We start from the raw sequence: 17124 nt of genomic DNA on the forward strand, positions 1-17124 counted from the left end.
TAATTAATATTAACGTGTAAGATACAATTATTTTATCTTAATAACTTATTATGTTGTGGGTTGCCGTGGTAAACATCTTTAACGTTGAATTGATTAAATTTTTAAAAAAGTTGTTATATATATATATATATATATATATATATATATATATATATATATATATATATATATATATATATATATATATATATATAATAATAACAAATTATTTTTGTAATATATCTCTTGTATTTATCATATATCTTATATCTTTCATATTTTTACAATCTCTACAAATTTTTAACACTCATAATAGTTCATATTGTAATTATAAGTCATAATATTTGATATTGTAATATGTCTCTTAAAATTTCATAAATTTGCATTCTAATTAAGTCCGCATCAAATTCTCAAATCAAAATGTGTACTTAAGCAAATGTTTAATATATATATATATATATATATATATATATATATATATATATAATAAATTAATTGTTTAAAAATATATTTTTAAGTTTTAATGTGTTGAATAATCAAACTTTATGATAAAAATGTTACTAATGATTGATTTTCAAAGTTCAAAATAATATTAGTAATTTTTCTCATAAATAAAAAACCACATCCACGTATATTTTCTTTAATAATTTTATAGATAACGAAGTTATTAAGTACTAAGACAACGCAAACGGTCACACAATTACTTATACCTTCTAAAAGTTAAAAGTGTACTTAACTTATTTATTTATTATTTAAAAAAAACTTTCAAAAAAGATAGGATAACAAAAAAAACGTGTGACTATTATTATATATCCATGATTTATAAAAACACTAAAAAAATAAAGAAATAAAATATTAGGAAATAACATTTAGAATTAAATATACTATTTTATTATTTGTACAAGATTAAATAAAAAGTTAAAAGAAATACTTAATATAAAAAACATGGCACGTGATGAACCCCTATGATTTCATGTGCAATACATTTATATATTATAACTTATAACCACATCATGGACTTACTAAATGTGTTAATATATAGAAAAGAAAAGTGGGGCCAACCAAGTATTAGAAAACGGGACTCACACAAAAATATAATGTTAAAACATGAGATCTCTCACTTATTCATAACTTATTCATGCAACAACATTTGCAATCCAGTGCAATCAACAAACATTAATTATAAAAACTAATGAACCTCAAAATGCATGGTGGTAATGTTTTTTCCACACCAAGAAGGATTGGCGAAAACATCAAATTCAACCAACATCATAACCAATTTAAAAAAAAAAAAGCATAACATTGGGGTGGTGATTGAAGGTGAGGGGATTTTTATATGCGAGGGTTAAAAGAAATTATGTGCTTAGGGTAAGAGAGAGGTCTCCAACATCATCTTTTATTCTTTTGGTTGATGGGTTTATATATACAAAATTATAAACAAAATTATAAATCTATTATAATCTCACAATAAAGTCACTTTTGATTACCAAGAATTCTAAAAGGAAATAATTGGTATTGATATTATCACATTATGAGAATCAAATCACACCGAAAAATCAGAACATAAAATCAAATGTGATAAGGAAAATTAATTATTAATTATAATTAGGAAATGAGATATTGTTGAGAATCATATTACTATTTTCTTTATCTGGACAAGTGGTGTCACAAAATCAGAGTACAAAATCAATTATCATAGGAAAAACGATTCTAAATATTAGAACAGATTCTGCTTGTAACTATCACTAACTTCTTAATCTCGAGCAGAAATGACAAAGCATAGAACGAGGGTGAGAATATAAAATATTGAGATATTGTTAGTTGCAATAAAATGTGGTGTGGATGGATAAAGTATATTGGGCTAAAAGGTAAAAACAAGACATAAAAAAACACACAAAAGATTAAAATAGTCTTTCTCTTTTTATTTATTCATTATTATTATTATCTTATTGTTATGTTATTATTATTATTATTTAGAAAAGAAAAATTAAAATTTCCAAACAAATTCTTAATTATTTTTATTTTTTAATTTGTTTATTCATTGTTTTTAGTATTATTATTATTTTTTATTATGCCGGACCAAATTGGATGTTGACATATGTATTCTTATATTTCTATTTTTGTTCCCATGGTAACGTTGAAGGATTGTCATACTTAACAAATTATATTTTGTTTCTTCTAATTTTACTAATGTGAATTTAATCTTATTGAACAATATATCAATCTTATATTGAAAGTCAGCAACAAAAGGTATCACTGACAATATGAACGTCTTAAAATATTTTACAAAAAAAGGTTATAAACTATAAGACCTATGATTATCTTAACAACCATAAAGTGAAAGTCACCAAGTGTAAGATTTCACCAAATGTAAGATTCCATACAAGTCATCAATTGTAAGGTCTCATTGATCACATGATCGTCTTAACAATCTTATAATGAAAACCATCAACCTTAAGATCTCATAAACCATAACCATAGATCATTTTAACAGTATTATAATGAAAGCCATCAATTTTAAGGCTTCGTTGCTTTAGAGTTATATTTTATAAAAAAAAAATTGGTAGTGTGGTTCAACCTCCAAGATGGGATGCTTGGAATTTCAAAGGCAACGAGCATGATCATCTACTCCTTAATATTGTAACAATTATATGTCTTTATCCAAAACTTATATTATGTTAACGCATATTATATAAATTGTGAATAAATTGTTGCAATGGTTGCCTTTTATATGCTGAGATTAAGTATACATGACTAGGTTCTAATATTTCTCGACGTGTTTGTTGGACAAAGAAATTGTTAGTCCCACATTTTATTCAAACTTATTTCTTAGAACTGTTCACCAATTGAGATGGTTGGTTCTACAATTAAAAAAGAAACAAAAACATATTTTATTGTGATTCATACCCCTTATTATATGCAAAAAAAATTAATTGAAAAAATAGTCAGGGGGCAAAATGTAGTATAAGGGAGAACATAAATTAAAATGTTTTTTTCTTATATTTTAATGTATGGTTTTTAGAGTGGGAATGACTGATAGATTGTTGCATGTGTTTAGCATAAAGAAATTAAGAAATCATCTTTCTTTTAATTATATATTTTTCTTTAATTTTATGCTCACCCTATGTCTTAACAAATATAACATTTACTTAATGTTTAAGCTCGATTTTGAAGAAGGAGAAATTTCAAGATTATGAATTTCAACTTAGTTGAGAAGTGTTATAGTTTTTCTTTTCGCTCAATCTAAACCAAATAAATATAAATTGAAAATAAATGAGTTGAAAAAAAAAGACAGTTTGGATCATGGGCAGCACTTTCCAATATTGGCCCAACTGTGATATGAAGAAGCCATTTTTCCCGGTGGGCTTCAAGGTCCACATTGCAGAGATTTTCCCGTCTGGGCTCATTAGAAAATGACTGGGCCTCCATCAAGCACCAGTGTTAGTGTGTGGAATCCTACAGTGCTACATGGCACTTTTAATCACGGCTTATTAGCAAGTCAAATCATGAACCAAATCAAAGTTCAATCCAAACACGATCTGAGGAAACGAAAAAATAGCGTGCAACGACGATAAAACGACACTGCCACGTGGCTGCTAAAGAATTCTGTTACGTAATGGTCTCAAAAAAGAAGTAGAGAGAAAAAATGTCCACACAAACAATACCAGTTGCACTCTCTGCTCGAGCGCTCGCGACGAAAATTCAGGCTAAGGCTTCCAAACACCTCTTACAGATAAGGTGTTTGCGAAATATCCTGAATTAATCTCATTCACGATTCCACCAAAGAAAAGAGTGTTGTTAGGGGATGAGCATTGAGGCTAAAGGGGTTTCTTCAGCCTAGTGATTTTGGGACTGCAACTGCATGAGTTGGATAAATAAGAGGAAGATTGGTAGCTTGAAGTTCTACAAGCTGCAACAGCTATGGCTATTGCTGCGGCCTCCCTCACTTTCCATTTTGCCAAATTCCCCATTCGTCAAACTAATTCATTTTCAATACGCCATCGTATCCCCTCTGGCCGAGGGTTGAATCTCTATTACCCCCGTGTCTCTCACAGGTCAATAGTCATCACTCGTTAAGTGAAATTCCAATTGAAATTTCGAATTTGGATTCCGAATTAAATGTTAATATGGATGTTCGTTATCTCTATGTTTTATTGGCTTTAGATTTGCGCGTTTTGGTTCCAAGTGTTCGCTGACAGATACTGATGTGCATTTGGATCATGTGACCACGGATGAGGATGAGGGTCTGGGAAGAGGGGTGGTTGAGCCTCTCTGTCCGGTGCCATTTGTTAATCTCAAAACTGATATTCTTGAGCCCGAGTCTTTGAACTTGCTGGCTGAAGCCACATTTGTAGATACTCTCTTGACAACATTGCCGGTAGGTTTGTTTACTGAGTTTGAGGGTGTTGATGATCATTGCTCACTGTTTCTCATCTTCCCATGCTGCGTTCTGCAGGTTTTGTCCGAGGAGGAGCAACATGCCCTTTCTGCTACTCCAGCCCACCCGGTTGGGTTACACGGTGGGTTGTTTTCTCACATCTAACCTTGGCGACCAACTTTGGTAGACCGCAATTAAGTGATTTCCCAAACATCTAATAAGAGTTTTCCTTCTTCAGCAAAAATTCCCTAATTTACTCTTGGAATGGAAAACATTAAAAAACATTTTATTGCCTGGGTCGGTTTCAATTGATTGATATTGACATGGCTATTCTTTGGTTTCATATGACTTCATGGATCATTTCTTTAACCTCAATTGCACTCTTATGAGCCTGACATCACACTGTCCTGAATACAGTTTATTGCAGTTATTATCTTTATTGAGGTGAATCGGGTCTCAAAATTTGTTTGATGTCTATCTTGTCCAATGATTTTATTCCGTGTCTTTTCCATTTATACTTATTGATGCTGTGACGTTAAATCGTCTAAGCTGCTCTCAACTTAGAGATTATATATTTTCAGCTTTCTATGCTAGTTGCATAGCTGCAAATGTAGTGGAGCAGCTTTGGAATTTTGCTTGGCCTTCTGCTATTGCCTTGATTCATCCAAGCCTTTTGCCGGTTGCTGTGATGGGTTTCTTCACCAAAGTGACTATAATTGTTGGTGGTCCCTTGGTTGGCAGAGTTATGGATCATTTTCCAAGAATGTATGCATATAATTGCTTAACAGTCGTTCAGGCAAGTTGTTTGATGACCTATATAAAATAAAGGAAGATATAGCTCTTTTTCTAAAAGGGATCAATCTTTCTATTTTTTCAGGCAGCAGCTCAGTTATTATCCGCGGCAATGATTATTCACGCCCATTCTGTGCGACATACTTCGTTGCCTAGTCTGCTTCTGCGTCCTTGGTTTTTCATATTGGTTTCAGCTGGGGCTATTGAGAGGCTGTGTGGTGTAGCTTTGGGAGTTGCAAATGAGCGTGACTGGGTTGTGTTGGTATTGTCATTCTGATTCATTGGGAGCTTTCTCTGTTCCCTTGACATGTGATTTGTTCCCTATGTTAAATTTTAATCTTGTTCTGATACTCAGTGGCTTCTTTACACAGCTGGCAGGAGTGAATAGGCCTATTGCACTTGCACAGGCAAATGCTGTTCTAAATCGAATTGATCTCCTGTGTGAGGTAATTATTTTCTTTTATTTCTTTCATTTTTCCTTGAGTTGATTGGCTCGCTTATAAATTTCCATGTGTTACAGAGCTTTCTACCATTCATTTCAGTGAAATATTCAGAAACTGTCTTATGGAATATCAATTATGTTATTTGTCTTGGAAACTTATGAAATGTTTGTATACAGATAGCTGGGGCATTGCTTTTCGGATTCCTTCTTTCTAAATTTCATCCTGTAATCTGCTTAAAAGTTGCTTCTGGCTTAATGATGGGGCTTCTGCCAGTTACAGTAATTTCTCTGTCGTTCTTCTTGATCTATTTCTTCCATTGTTTGCAAGCTAAATTCATTTTCACTCTCCCTTCTTAATTTGCAGATTATTTTCACTTATTTAACCAACAAACTTTCTACCGGTGTTCTTGATAGACCAAAACCTTCACAAACCTGTTGCAGAACATTTAATGAAGACTCTGGAACAGATGCTAATAGTATAGGTATACTATTCTTTCTTTTGAGAATGATCTTTCTCTGAGCATCTAAAATATACTTACTTCCATCTGCTGGCGAACCAGTTTTCAAAGGTCTGGAAGCCATGAAGCTCGGCTGGAAGGAGTACCTGGGTCAACCTGTTCTTCCTGCAAGTCTTGCATGGGTGCTCCTCTACTTTAATATTGTTCTAACGCCAGGCAGTTTGTTGACAGCATTTTTAACACAGCGTGGTATGTGACAATTTCCTCCATGGTACCTTTTTTATCCAGGGAAATTTCTTTCACATATAACACGTAAAATGTTGCATTAACAATATAGTGAAGCACCTGATTTCAAGGTTGTCAAAATCTTCCATCTATCATGAACTCATAATTGGCAGGGGTGATCTATTTATTTAGTATGACAAACATTTCATACTTTATTATCTTTGACTAACATAATATGCCTCGTTTTCTCTTATTTTTAACTCTTTCAGTGATTCCGTTTGGCATCTTTCGTAAATGGAGTTTTTCTATTGACGTCTTTTAATACTGTTATTAATGTTAAATTGAATGCTGTGTAACAAATGGTCAAAAGGGCCGAAGGGAAAAGGTAGCAGTTTTTGATGTAAGGTTCATTGTTGTAGTCTCCATAATTGTTTTACCCATTAACCATTCTTTCATAATTAGACCAATAATCAGTGACACTGTAATTTATCTTTTCTTCTCCTTTATTTTTGGGTGGGAGAATAATGATTTTTTGGTGATATTGTTGCTAGTTCGTTACTTTTTTTCTTTTCCGAATATGCAGGCTTACATCCATCTATCATAGGAGGGTTCAGTGGAATGTGTGCTGTCATGGGTGTTGCTGCAACATTTGTGTCTTCAACTCTGGTCGAGCAATTTGGCATTTTAAAGGTTTGTTCTCTATCTTTAATAGTTTTAATTTTACTCTTGCACATGGGAATGTTTGAGCACTCTTTTTTATCAAGATATTTATTGTCTTCCTGTACCAGGCTGGAGCAGTTGGGCTGGTATTTCAAGCTTTACTTCTCAGCATGGCTGTTGCTGTATACTTGAGTGGATCGATTTCTCATCAGAGTCCTCTTCTTACTTTCTTATTTCTGATTGTAAGTCACGAAAGTATGAAGTGTCTGAACCTTCACTAATATAAGATGAGTACATGATATCAGTTTTGAAAAAAGTTGCAACAGGTCATTGAAATTCTGTTATAACAGCAGAAGTAGGAAAATTTCAAACTTTGTGTTTTTAATGTAAAATTAACTTTTGTCAAGTTTGTTCAAACTGAATTTTGTTAACATAAACTGTTGTGCTTCTGTCTGTTCAGATTTTGTCGCGGTTAGGACACATGTCATATGATGTTGTAGGGGCACAGATTCTCCAGACAGGAATCCCATCATCCAAAGCAAATCTCATTGGAACGACAGAGATTGCTGTTGCTAGTTTGGCGGAGTCCATAATGCTTGGTGTTGCAATAATTGCAAATGATCCTTCTCATTTTGGATGCTTGGCCTTGTTGTCTCTTCTATCTGTTATTGGTGCAGCATGGATGTTCTGTAGATGGCTGTTGAATCCAACAGATGAACAAAAGAACCTCTTTGCTGTTGAATCCAACAGATAAACCAAGGAACCTCTTTTTTTAAGATCCTCAATTTGACAAATATGTAAGTATCCCTTGTATTTATCAATTGTAGTTTACGAGCATATTTTTCCTGTGACCTACATCCCTACCATGTAAAATGCAACAAAATCGTCCATTTACTTATAATCCTCATCTTGATGCCTGTGCAAGTATTCATTCTCTATATTAGTATTTCATTCTTTGTTAGCATTATTTTTGTGTTACTATCTAGAATTGTTCATGAAGTTCTGACCCTTGTTTGATGTTTTCTTATGCTATGACACAACCGTTTGGTGGGGAAACATGTGTGGTACTTGTCATATTGTTTCCTTTCTTAGTCCGACATTAACTCATGTAAACCACGAGATAACTTGTTTGGTCTTGTATGAATCATTTACAATAAATTTGAGATTTTGTTTCTGTTCCTTAGGGGTATGACTAAGTTGGTTGATTTAGCTAGGGATCTACTTTAGGATTCTATTAGACATTGGTCGTACAATACATTATCTAATCACTATTCTTCTTTCAATGCAGTTATTCCCTTAAATGCCTTGATTTCTACGGGGATAGGAACCAAAATATAGTGTGGTGGGTGAGTATCCACTTAATACATGGAAGTTTGGGGTTTTCTTCTCACCTTGCCAGTGATATTCATTGTATGAACAATTAGTTGGTTTTGCCTGTAGTTCTGTAAATGTGTAAACATGCCTTTACATTTCATTAGTGTACATGAGTAATTTAATTAGCTAGGTGCCTTAGTTTCAACTCCAAAAAATGTTTTGCAAAACATTTATTCATTGCTAAATTCTTTCAAAATCTTAACAGACTTATCCGGTGATTTGTTATAGGGTTTAACTATTATTGGTGAAATTTCAGGGAATACAATTTTTCTGTCCAATGTTAAACATCAATGTCAAAATATTTCTGTTTAAATAAAAGTGGTTTACCTTCATGTTTTGATCTCTTAAAGATAAGATTTCTTTTAAAATTTTCTTAGAATTGGTTTTGATAATATTTCGAAATAAACACGCACTGTAAGGTAAATATATTGTTAAATGAACTGAGACTGTGGAATTAATACTAAATTTGGTAAAATAGGTTTTCTGTAGACGATAAAATATCTTGATATTTAACAGTTCCAAACAAAAAAAAAGGACTGACTGTCCTTTAAAATTTAAAATAATTTTTAATTTTAATACTATACTTTCTTGATTTTGTCTTTAAATTTAATGTTATACTTTCTTGATTTTGTCTTTAAATTTAATGTTATACTTTCTTGATTTTGTCTTTAAATGCTTTTTAATTTGGGCAATTTATGCATGTAAAATACATCATAATTTTAGTTAATTAAAAATAAAGGATTTTGATATTTATTTTAGACACAATCAATCAACATTTTCACTCTGATTATTTGTCCTGTCGGAAATACAAGGAGGGCTTTGGCAGAGACATGCAATAAATATTTAGATTAAAATATTTTATAACCCACCTCTATGCACTTTCTCAAAGATCTTTGAAAAAGAATTCAAATTCTCATATTCTATTGAATATCTCTATAAACTAAATCAACTGAACAATTTTTTCACTAAAACCTCACTAACTAGAATATCACTCAATATATATAACGAAAAAATCTCAATGTTTCTTCCATCTTAAACCCTAAACTCTCATCATACTTCAAATTTGATCAATTTTGTACTTTTAAAATTACTTTATCACAGTTGAATATCCAAATAATCCAACAAACTTTGATCTCCTAATAGCCTAACCTAGATTCTTCAGGAAAGATATATCTGTTCATGGAGTGTGACCTCCATAGCAAGACCATTTTGTTATATTTTGGCTTTTGCAATAGTTGTCACAATCACATTTCTTTTACTATATTTCTCTCTGTCTCTCTTTTCCCTTTCTTGGAAAGTTGATAGTCCATTATTGAGAACGAAAAAGGTGCATTCCAGTGTTCACTGTTCCCTTTTATTAAACAACTGCAATATTTCAACCTCTCTCCCTGAAAAATGGAAATGATTGACACACACTCGTCTGTGAACAAAAACAATTCTTGTATTCAGAAACACTCATGATTTGATGTCTATAATTATTCATCACAAATGGAAATAAGTTCCTTCACAACAAATAAAGACAAACATTTATTATTATAAAATAAAATGTTATAACAAAAAAACAGCTCTGAAGCTTAAAACTAAATGGGCTTTGTAACTTCATTATCATAAGGCCCAAAGTTGGTTAGAGTTTCAATTTGGATTTTTCAAGTGCCGTGTTGACTCCGTTAAGTTAGACTATTATTTGCGTGTGAAAAGGAAGAACATATGGCATCAGTGGACGCAACTATCCGTCACGGTGGGTCCATTTCCCTAAGAATGGAATCCATCACAAATTTAACTAAATCTTTACCTGTTTACCATTATTTTTTTTAACATAAAAATAAAAAAATTTATATTTATGAAAACACATTATATATAATTTTTAAGTCGTATAAAAATAATATTAATTTATGCTTGTTGGTGATGAAGTAACATTAGTGATCATGTTGAATAAATAATAATAAAAAAAAAAGAGTGAAACTTTGGTGAGCTCAAGTTACTATGAACTTAAGACTTTGACTCTCAAGGCAGCAGTTTAGTTACAGTTTGAATTTTATTGGTAATCTCTCCCGTTATCTTTTCTTTCATTTGGTTTTGGTTACATCTTCAATACACAAAAGTTTGAAGAACAGTCTTAAATTTAAGAATTAAATATTATATAAGATATTAAAAGTTTTAAGAAAAATAACTGTTTTAAAATTAACAGTTACCTAATTTTAAGAAAAATAATTGCATACACCAAAAGTTGATGATGAACACAAACAAGAAAAGAAAAAAAAAAGAAATTAAAATATAAATGATTTAACTTTCTATATATAAAAAGATAAAGAGTTATTATTCTTGAACAAGATAATCAATGACTTAATATTTTATTAATTTTTAAGTTTTTCTTGCACAATAGTCATAAATAATTAAAATTAAAATAATAAATAATAACATTTTTCACCAAACAAGGCATAAGTGTGAAATTGTGGGACTATTCAGCTTTATTTTTATCATGCCATCAAATTTTGCTCATGTGATTCTAATATTAAATTATATTTAATTATAATAATTAAATCAACTTTTAAAATTATAAAAAATTGAAATAAAATGAAACAAAAGTTATAAAATTGAGTTTTAAAGATTATATGAATCACTGACATATTTCCTAAAAAAAATTATAATTTTAGATGTCATTTTTTTAATAATATTTTATTTTTAGTATTTTTCTCAATATTTCAAAATTATTTTAAAAAATTACATCATACTATAAAAAAAATTATTAGAATTTAATAATCAAAATATCATTATTAAAAATAAAATTTCACATTAAGGTGTTGTTATAAAACCCGCAACATGGGGGATATTATTATTTTCACAAAATTATAACACTCTTTTCTACCTTTCTTCTTCTCATGATTTCCTTTAACAATAACCAATATCTAAATTAGTCAAATTGATTTCTTTTAACAAAAATTCATATACACCTTTATAATATTTATCATGTTATCTTTCTTCTTCTCGTGATTTTCAATAGACAATATAACCAATACCTAAATTACTCAAAATTTGATTTTTTTAACCAAAATTCATATACACCTATATAATACATTTATTATGTTATTTGTATTTACATTTATAAAAATTTGGATTTTTTTTTTGCCATCAAACAAGGAAATGTAAAATATATAAAAATACTATATTTTCTGACCAGTTTTTATATATATAAAAAATTTCTTCTATGTATAGATTGTCATGTGAAAGTACAATCTCCGGTGTGTATTTTACATCTAACAGAATGATGACTCTCGATTTTTTTCGTAACATTATTAATTTCCCTTTGTGCTTTTTCATTACATCAAGTACCTATTTCATAATTTACTATCTCTAGTTCTTATTTATCTCTTTTACATAATTTTTGCACAAAATCTATATTCAAATATAATTGTCATAAGTTAGGGTTCCAGTATAATAAAAACTGTGCTTATATAAGTGTGAATTTTGTCTTAGAAAACAGATTAAAAAGTTAAAAATAAAAATAGGATCTTTTAGGTGTAAGCAACTTATAACACCATTCCATTTCCCAAAACAAGGAATTACCAAGAAACAAAGCACCTCACTTTCCCAAACAACATTGAAAATAGACATTTCTAGATCCACACCCCCACATGGGACTTGGATGAATGAGAGAGACCATGAAACATAGAGAAAAACAATTAAATTAAAACCTAAACCCTACATCAATCCCCATAAACCACATTATTTATGAGAAAGAACGTGATGTTTGTTTACGAAACCAAGTTAAGAGTGCTTTCCCAAATCCCTGTCTGTCAAACCTTGCTATGTTATCATGTGTCAAACCCAAAACACCTTCTTTGCCATTCCCAACAACCCTATGCCCCCACACTCCATCATTTTCATCTTTACAAACTATCAAAAGCAACAAACTACATTCTAAACAAATTTATTTATGAAATTATTGTATTTAAGAGCAGAAAATACTCTGCAAATAAATACTTTTGTAATGGACACAAGAAGAAAACTAACTAACTATTTAAAAGTAGTGTCTTTTTCCCTTTAACAGTGACATTCCATGATATTACACCACTAATTAATGTTGATGAAGCTTATCCAACCAGTTAAGGAGAGAATTTATGTATGTTTATAGTATCATATGACAGAGGTGTCTGTCTGAATATAATTATATCATGCATGTTGATTCCATTACGTCAATGTTAGGAATCAGCTTTCTTCATTTATTTATTTCACTGTTGTAGGTTACCAGACTACATATGTGTATGTGAGTGATGTAACCTTTACAAGAAAAAATGATAATGTTAAATGCGAAGGGTGAGAGAAAAATAATGTTCTTTTCACAACAACCATCTGTTGCTGTTGGTTGCCAGTGATTTGGACTTGAAAGCGCCCATCTTTTCATGTCCATTGACATTGATAGTTGATACATCACTTGGCTTGTTCATGTCTTCTTTTGACTCTCTCTTTCTCTGCTCCTCTTCCTCTTTCTTCATCTTTGTCAAGCACTGTGTTTAAGTCTTACTTCAACGCTTAAACTTACTCACTCACCACACCCCTCACACTCATTCATACAAACAAAGATGGGATCTTTGGTTGCTGAAACAGCCAAGAAGAAAGCAATGTGGTTGTATCCAAAGGTTTTGGGTTATAATCCTTCTGAAAGATGGGGTCACTCTGCTTGTTTCTCTGGGGGGCTTATGTATGTCTTTGGGGTACGAGTACAAAAATCCCTTGTATTTTATTCAGAATCAATGTCTTTTTCTTTTTTTATGCACTTCCCAGTATTAACTTCTGAGTTGTTCATGATTCTTGATACTGGGTTGGCCTCATTTATGGTGTCTGAATTTCTCATTAGTCTTACCTTTTAGGAGCTCTGCTATTTAAGAGATGTGTTGTAATGTCTTCTTCATTAATTTCATAAGCTTCTAGTACTTCTTTCTCACCTTCCCTGCTTCATAGCTATCTTTAGTTAATAACCAAAACACTTTCATCTCTGAATTTTAGTTTTTTCCTAATTTCTCTTGCTGCTTATATTTCACGGTGACAATTGACTGAATTCGTTTTTCTTTCTCTAATTAGCGAGACAATACACGTTTGGGAGACGATAAACTTTCTGCTTTCTTAATATAGCTATGTACACATTTCGTTTTTCTCCTCCTTGCGTTATGTTTCTCAATTTATAAAACATGCACCAGAAAAGTGCTTACATTTACATATCTTGGTAATATTAGAACCTCTTAAGTATTTGATTAGCCTCTTCAGATGAATAGTTTAATCATTGCAGAACTCTCAGTTTAGCTTGTTAAGCATAATTGACTTCTGATTATCAAATGTTTGCTTTAAATCTGTTTCCAAATAACAAAATGTTCGGTGTGTACTCATTCCAGGGCTGTTGTGGAGGGCTACATTTCGGAGATGTTCTTTGTTTGGACCTTGTGAAAATGAACTGGAGCAAGCTTGGCACCACGGGTGAAAAGCCAGGTCCTAGAGATAGCCATGGTGCTGTTCTTGTAGGGCATAGAATGATAGTTTTCGGTGGCACCAATGGGATAAAGAAGGTGAATGACACTCATATATTGGACCTTGTTACCAAAGAGTGGATTCGTCCTAAATGTGAAGGGACACCTCCTTCACCAAGGGAAAGTCACACTGCTACTCTAGTTGGAGATGAAAGAGTGGTGATTTTTGGTGGCAGTGGTGAAGGTGACGCAAACTATTTAAACGATTTGCATGTTCTAGACCTTCGAAGCATGAGGTGGAGTTCTCCTCAGGTAAAAGGCGATTTGCCTGTCCCTAGGGACAGTCACAGCACTCTTGCAATCGGGAACAGGCTTTTTGTGTATGGTGGAGACTGTGGTGATCAGTATCAGGGTGATGTTAATGTGCTTGACATGGACACAATGACTTGGTCAAGGGTATGGTTTTCTCTTCTTCTATCTCATTCATAGTTTGTGTTTTTGGTGTGCAACTAAATGACCAAAGATCATGTTTCTTGCATTTTGATCACAGTTGAAAATTCAAGGTTCTTCCCCAGGAGTCAGGGCAGGTCATGCTGCTGTGAGCATTGGTTCCAAGGCAAGTTCTTTTACATTGCATCAGTTTTCAGCTGCGACTTCATTTCTTTTTTATCTGCTATGATGATGTTAAGTTACTTTGCAACTTGGTTTTTACTACAACTTATAAGAGAATGCTGCACTAGAGTAAAAAATTGTGAAAAAATCTGACTTTGATGTGAAGAGTAGTAATAAGAACCTGCACCATAAACAAAAGATGAATTTTTTTTGATTTTCAGGTGTACATCATTGGAGGGGTGGGAGATAAACGTTATTACAATGACATATGGGTGTTTGACATCTGCACCTGTTCCTGGGCTCAGCTTGAAATTCGTGGTCAACCGCCACAGGGGCGATTTTCTCACACAGCTGTTGTGGCAGACATGGATATTGCCATATATGGCGGGTTGGTTGGTTCCCATTTACTTCAATTTATTAGTTAATAAATGTGAAGTGACAATTCCTGTTTTCTTTTCTATTTCCTACTGTACTTGAGATTTTCTTTCTGATATCTCACAGGTGTGGGGAAGATGAACGTCCGTTGAACGAGTTGCTGGTGTTGCAGCTTGGAGCAGAGCATCCAAATGGACGCTACAACATTTCCATGTGCAAAGTTTTTGGAACTTACTGGAATCAAGAAAAGAGGATCATACCTAGAGGAGGAGCTGATACAAACTCGGTACAGAACCTCGTTTTTTTCGATGTTGTTTCAAGTTCTTGTTCATATGATGTTTTATTTACTAACATTGTGTTTTAAAGCAGACAACTCCATTCCCGGAGAACCATATGGAAGCCATAGGAAAATGGGCTAATGAAGTTGTGTTGGATAAAGTACAACCTTGTAACATTGATTCAGGTGGGTTAAGACATTTTTAACAGGATTATATTATACAGTTCTGGTTAATTTTCAAGTGGCATTTTATTAACTCGTAACTTGAAAAATATAGTTACATGATACGTAAGATTGTGATTCCATGCAGGCACTTCACAACAGAAGAGGAAGAGAATTGGTTTGGCAAAGGCGTGGGATGTTGAATCAGAACAAGAAGAACATTCTCTTTCACTGTCCCAGCATTCATCTCCTTCGCAATCTGATCAAGAACAGACCCCAGCTCAGAAAGCAAATGTTTCTAACATGGATTCTCAGAGGTATCAATGGTTCAAACAGATGAATAAAAGTCCAAGCTATTGCCAGCTCGACAATGATTCAAGTAACACAACATTTTTTAAGAATCTCACACAAAGAAGTGTTCATCCCATGAAACATCAACCTAAACAAGAGCAGTATGTTCACATTGATTATGATAGAAAAGTACCTCGACACACTCAACACCTGGTGGGTCCTTTACTTTCAAAAGATGTTTCTTTTCTTGTTATTCTTAGTTAATGGTCATTTCACTTTGGCTATTACTGCATCTCAGATTGGTGCTGAAGTTCGGGGAAAAGTTGATGGAGCCTTTGATTCAGGTTTACTCATGACTGCAGTAGTTAATGGAAGAGTTTTCAGAGGAGTATTATTTGCACCAGTAAGCTTCTGAACCCGATTCCTATTTATACTACTATAGTACAAACAATGTAGCAAAGAAATTTATGTGTCTGTGAACAGGGTGCTACAGTGTTGTCCACATGTGTTGAACCAAACTGTTGTTTATCACGTTCGTTTCCCTCCACTCAAGCATTTATGAACTCAAATGATGCGAGGGATTCGCACCAAGTAACAGAGTCCTGCCATGGCTCGAGGCAACCTCAAGCATCAGCAATGATGAGAGGCCCTACTTCTGCATCTTTAGCCAAAGAGCATCAAATGAGGAGTGACCTTCAAGGCTTGGTTTTGACTCTTGGAGGGCCTGCAAGTGGTAACCATGCTTCATCCTAGGATGAAATATTGTTGGGGAGGCTAATAAGGTTCATGTAAATTTAGGAATAATCCTTTTGTTCTTCGATGGTTATGCATTTGTTGAATCAACCTTGTTTTGTGTAATAGCATTTGGTTACTTATATATCTATATTTAACTATGTATTAATAAAATTTAGTATTGTCTTTGTCTAAAGGTATGAGGATTGACTAGTTTCTGAAGAAAAATTAAGAAGTATTCTTAATTTTTGCCTAATTATAGTAGTTTCGTGGAAATTTTAGGGGAAAATTTTATAATTATTGAAAAAGAATCACAATATATGATAGAATATTGAAATGTACTATAAGTTAGAGATATCACCATCTTCAACCATCAACCTACATAGCTTTTCTAAATGAGATGAATTGGATTGTAGATTTTAACCTACTAATCTATACAACTCAACCTATTAATTCCATGGAGGTTACTGATTAGTTTTTGTCTTCTTCCCTCGCTCACTTGTTGTAGTCATGAAGTAACATTTATTCTGAACTTAATTTTCATTCTTTAAAATAGATGGGTGAAATTCAATCATTGTTGTAATGGACAATTTTTTTTATAAGTGTGAGCAAAATTTTGTAAGAGATAGAAATTAAGACAAATAAACATCATAGTTTGAAGTTCATGAATTTAATAAGAATTGAGTTAGATAGAATTAAGATTTTTAATGTAATAAAAAATAAATGAAAGATGGACATTTTATTGACCTTCTATATAGAGTAATATAAAGTAGAGTCTAATGATTATAATAACATATATTTGATTGGTTATTTCAGAATTGATACATTTGATATGTTATATTGATTAGATATAAAATATGTGACTTCTTATATCATTATTTTAGCAAACACTTTTCACAATTGTCAAA

The 17124-nt window shown here is 32.2% G+C and overlaps 2 protein-coding genes across 3 annotated transcripts; both read left to right on the forward strand.

Moving 5' to 3' along the window:
* Positions 1–3525: 3525 nt before the first annotated feature.
* On the forward strand, positions 3526–8454 carry LOC114189549 (solute carrier family 40 member 3, chloroplastic). The gene is made up of 13 exons (XM_028078142.1): positions 3526–4034; positions 4144–4357; positions 4436–4499; positions 4939–5153; positions 5235–5411; positions 5521–5595; positions 5769–5870; positions 5956–6073; positions 6152–6298; positions 6858–6964; positions 7063–7176; positions 7395–7731; positions 8223–8454. Exons 1-12 carry the CDS (start codon positions 3901–3903, stop codon positions 7686–7688), a joined length of 1761 nt encoding a protein of 586 aa, XP_027933943.1. The 5' UTR covers positions 3526–3900; the 3' UTR covers positions 7689–7731; positions 8223–8454.
* A 4084-nt stretch (positions 8455–12538) lies between these two features.
* LOC114190747 (acyl-CoA-binding domain-containing protein 4-like) lies at positions 12539–16405 on the forward strand. Of its 2 annotated transcripts, XM_028079751.1 has the most exons (10): positions 12539–13020; positions 13696–14223; positions 14318–14383; positions 14601–14767; positions 14881–15040; positions 15124–15151; positions 15191–15217; positions 15342–15697; positions 15783–15887; positions 15968–16405. In XM_028079751.1, the coding sequence occupies exons 1-10, from the start codon at positions 12889–12891 to the stop codon at positions 16235–16237; spliced, it is 1839 nt and encodes a 612-aa protein (XP_027935552.1). In that variant the 5' UTR covers positions 12539–12888; the 3' UTR covers positions 16238–16405. The 2 variants fall into 2 exon arrangements, with proteins under 2 accessions (XP_027935552.1, XP_027935551.1); XM_028079750.1 differs by having other exon boundaries at positions 12542–13020; positions 15124–15217; positions 15968–16403.
* The last annotated feature ends 719 nt before the right edge of the window (positions 16406–17124 follow it).

This window comes from Vigna unguiculata, chromosome 7 (genome assembly GCF_004118075.2).
Source record: "Vigna unguiculata cultivar IT97K-499-35 chromosome 7, ASM411807v1, whole genome shotgun sequence".
In the NCBI taxonomy this organism is placed as follows: Eukaryota; Viridiplantae; Streptophyta; class Magnoliopsida; order Fabales; family Fabaceae; genus Vigna; species Vigna unguiculata.

Bases quoted from the DNA above. Each gene is read 5' to 3' on its own strand.
- LOC114190747 (XM_028079750.1), top strand. From the start codon at position 12,889: ATGGGATCTTTGGTTGCTGAAACAGCCAAGAAGAAAGCAATGTGGTTG. The intron at 14,768-14,880 runs GTTGGTTGGTTC...GATATCTCACAG, and splicing joins GATATTGCCATATATGGCGG to GTGTGGGGAAGATGAACGTC. The intron at 15,041-15,123 runs GTACAGAACCTC...GTTTTAAAGCAG, and splicing joins GAGGAGCTGATACAAACTCG to ACAACTCCATTCCCGGAGAA.
- LOC114189549 (XM_028078142.1), top strand. From the start codon at position 3,901: ATGGCTATTGCTGCGGCCTCCCTCACTTTCCATTTTGCCAAATTCCCC. The intron at 5,871-5,955 runs GTAATTTCTCTG...CTTAATTTGCAG, and splicing joins TGGGGCTTCTGCCAGTTACA to ATTATTTTCACTTATTTAAC. The intron at 6,074-6,151 runs GTATACTATTCT...CTGGCGAACCAG, and splicing joins AACAGATGCTAATAGTATAG to TTTTCAAAGGTCTGGAAGCC.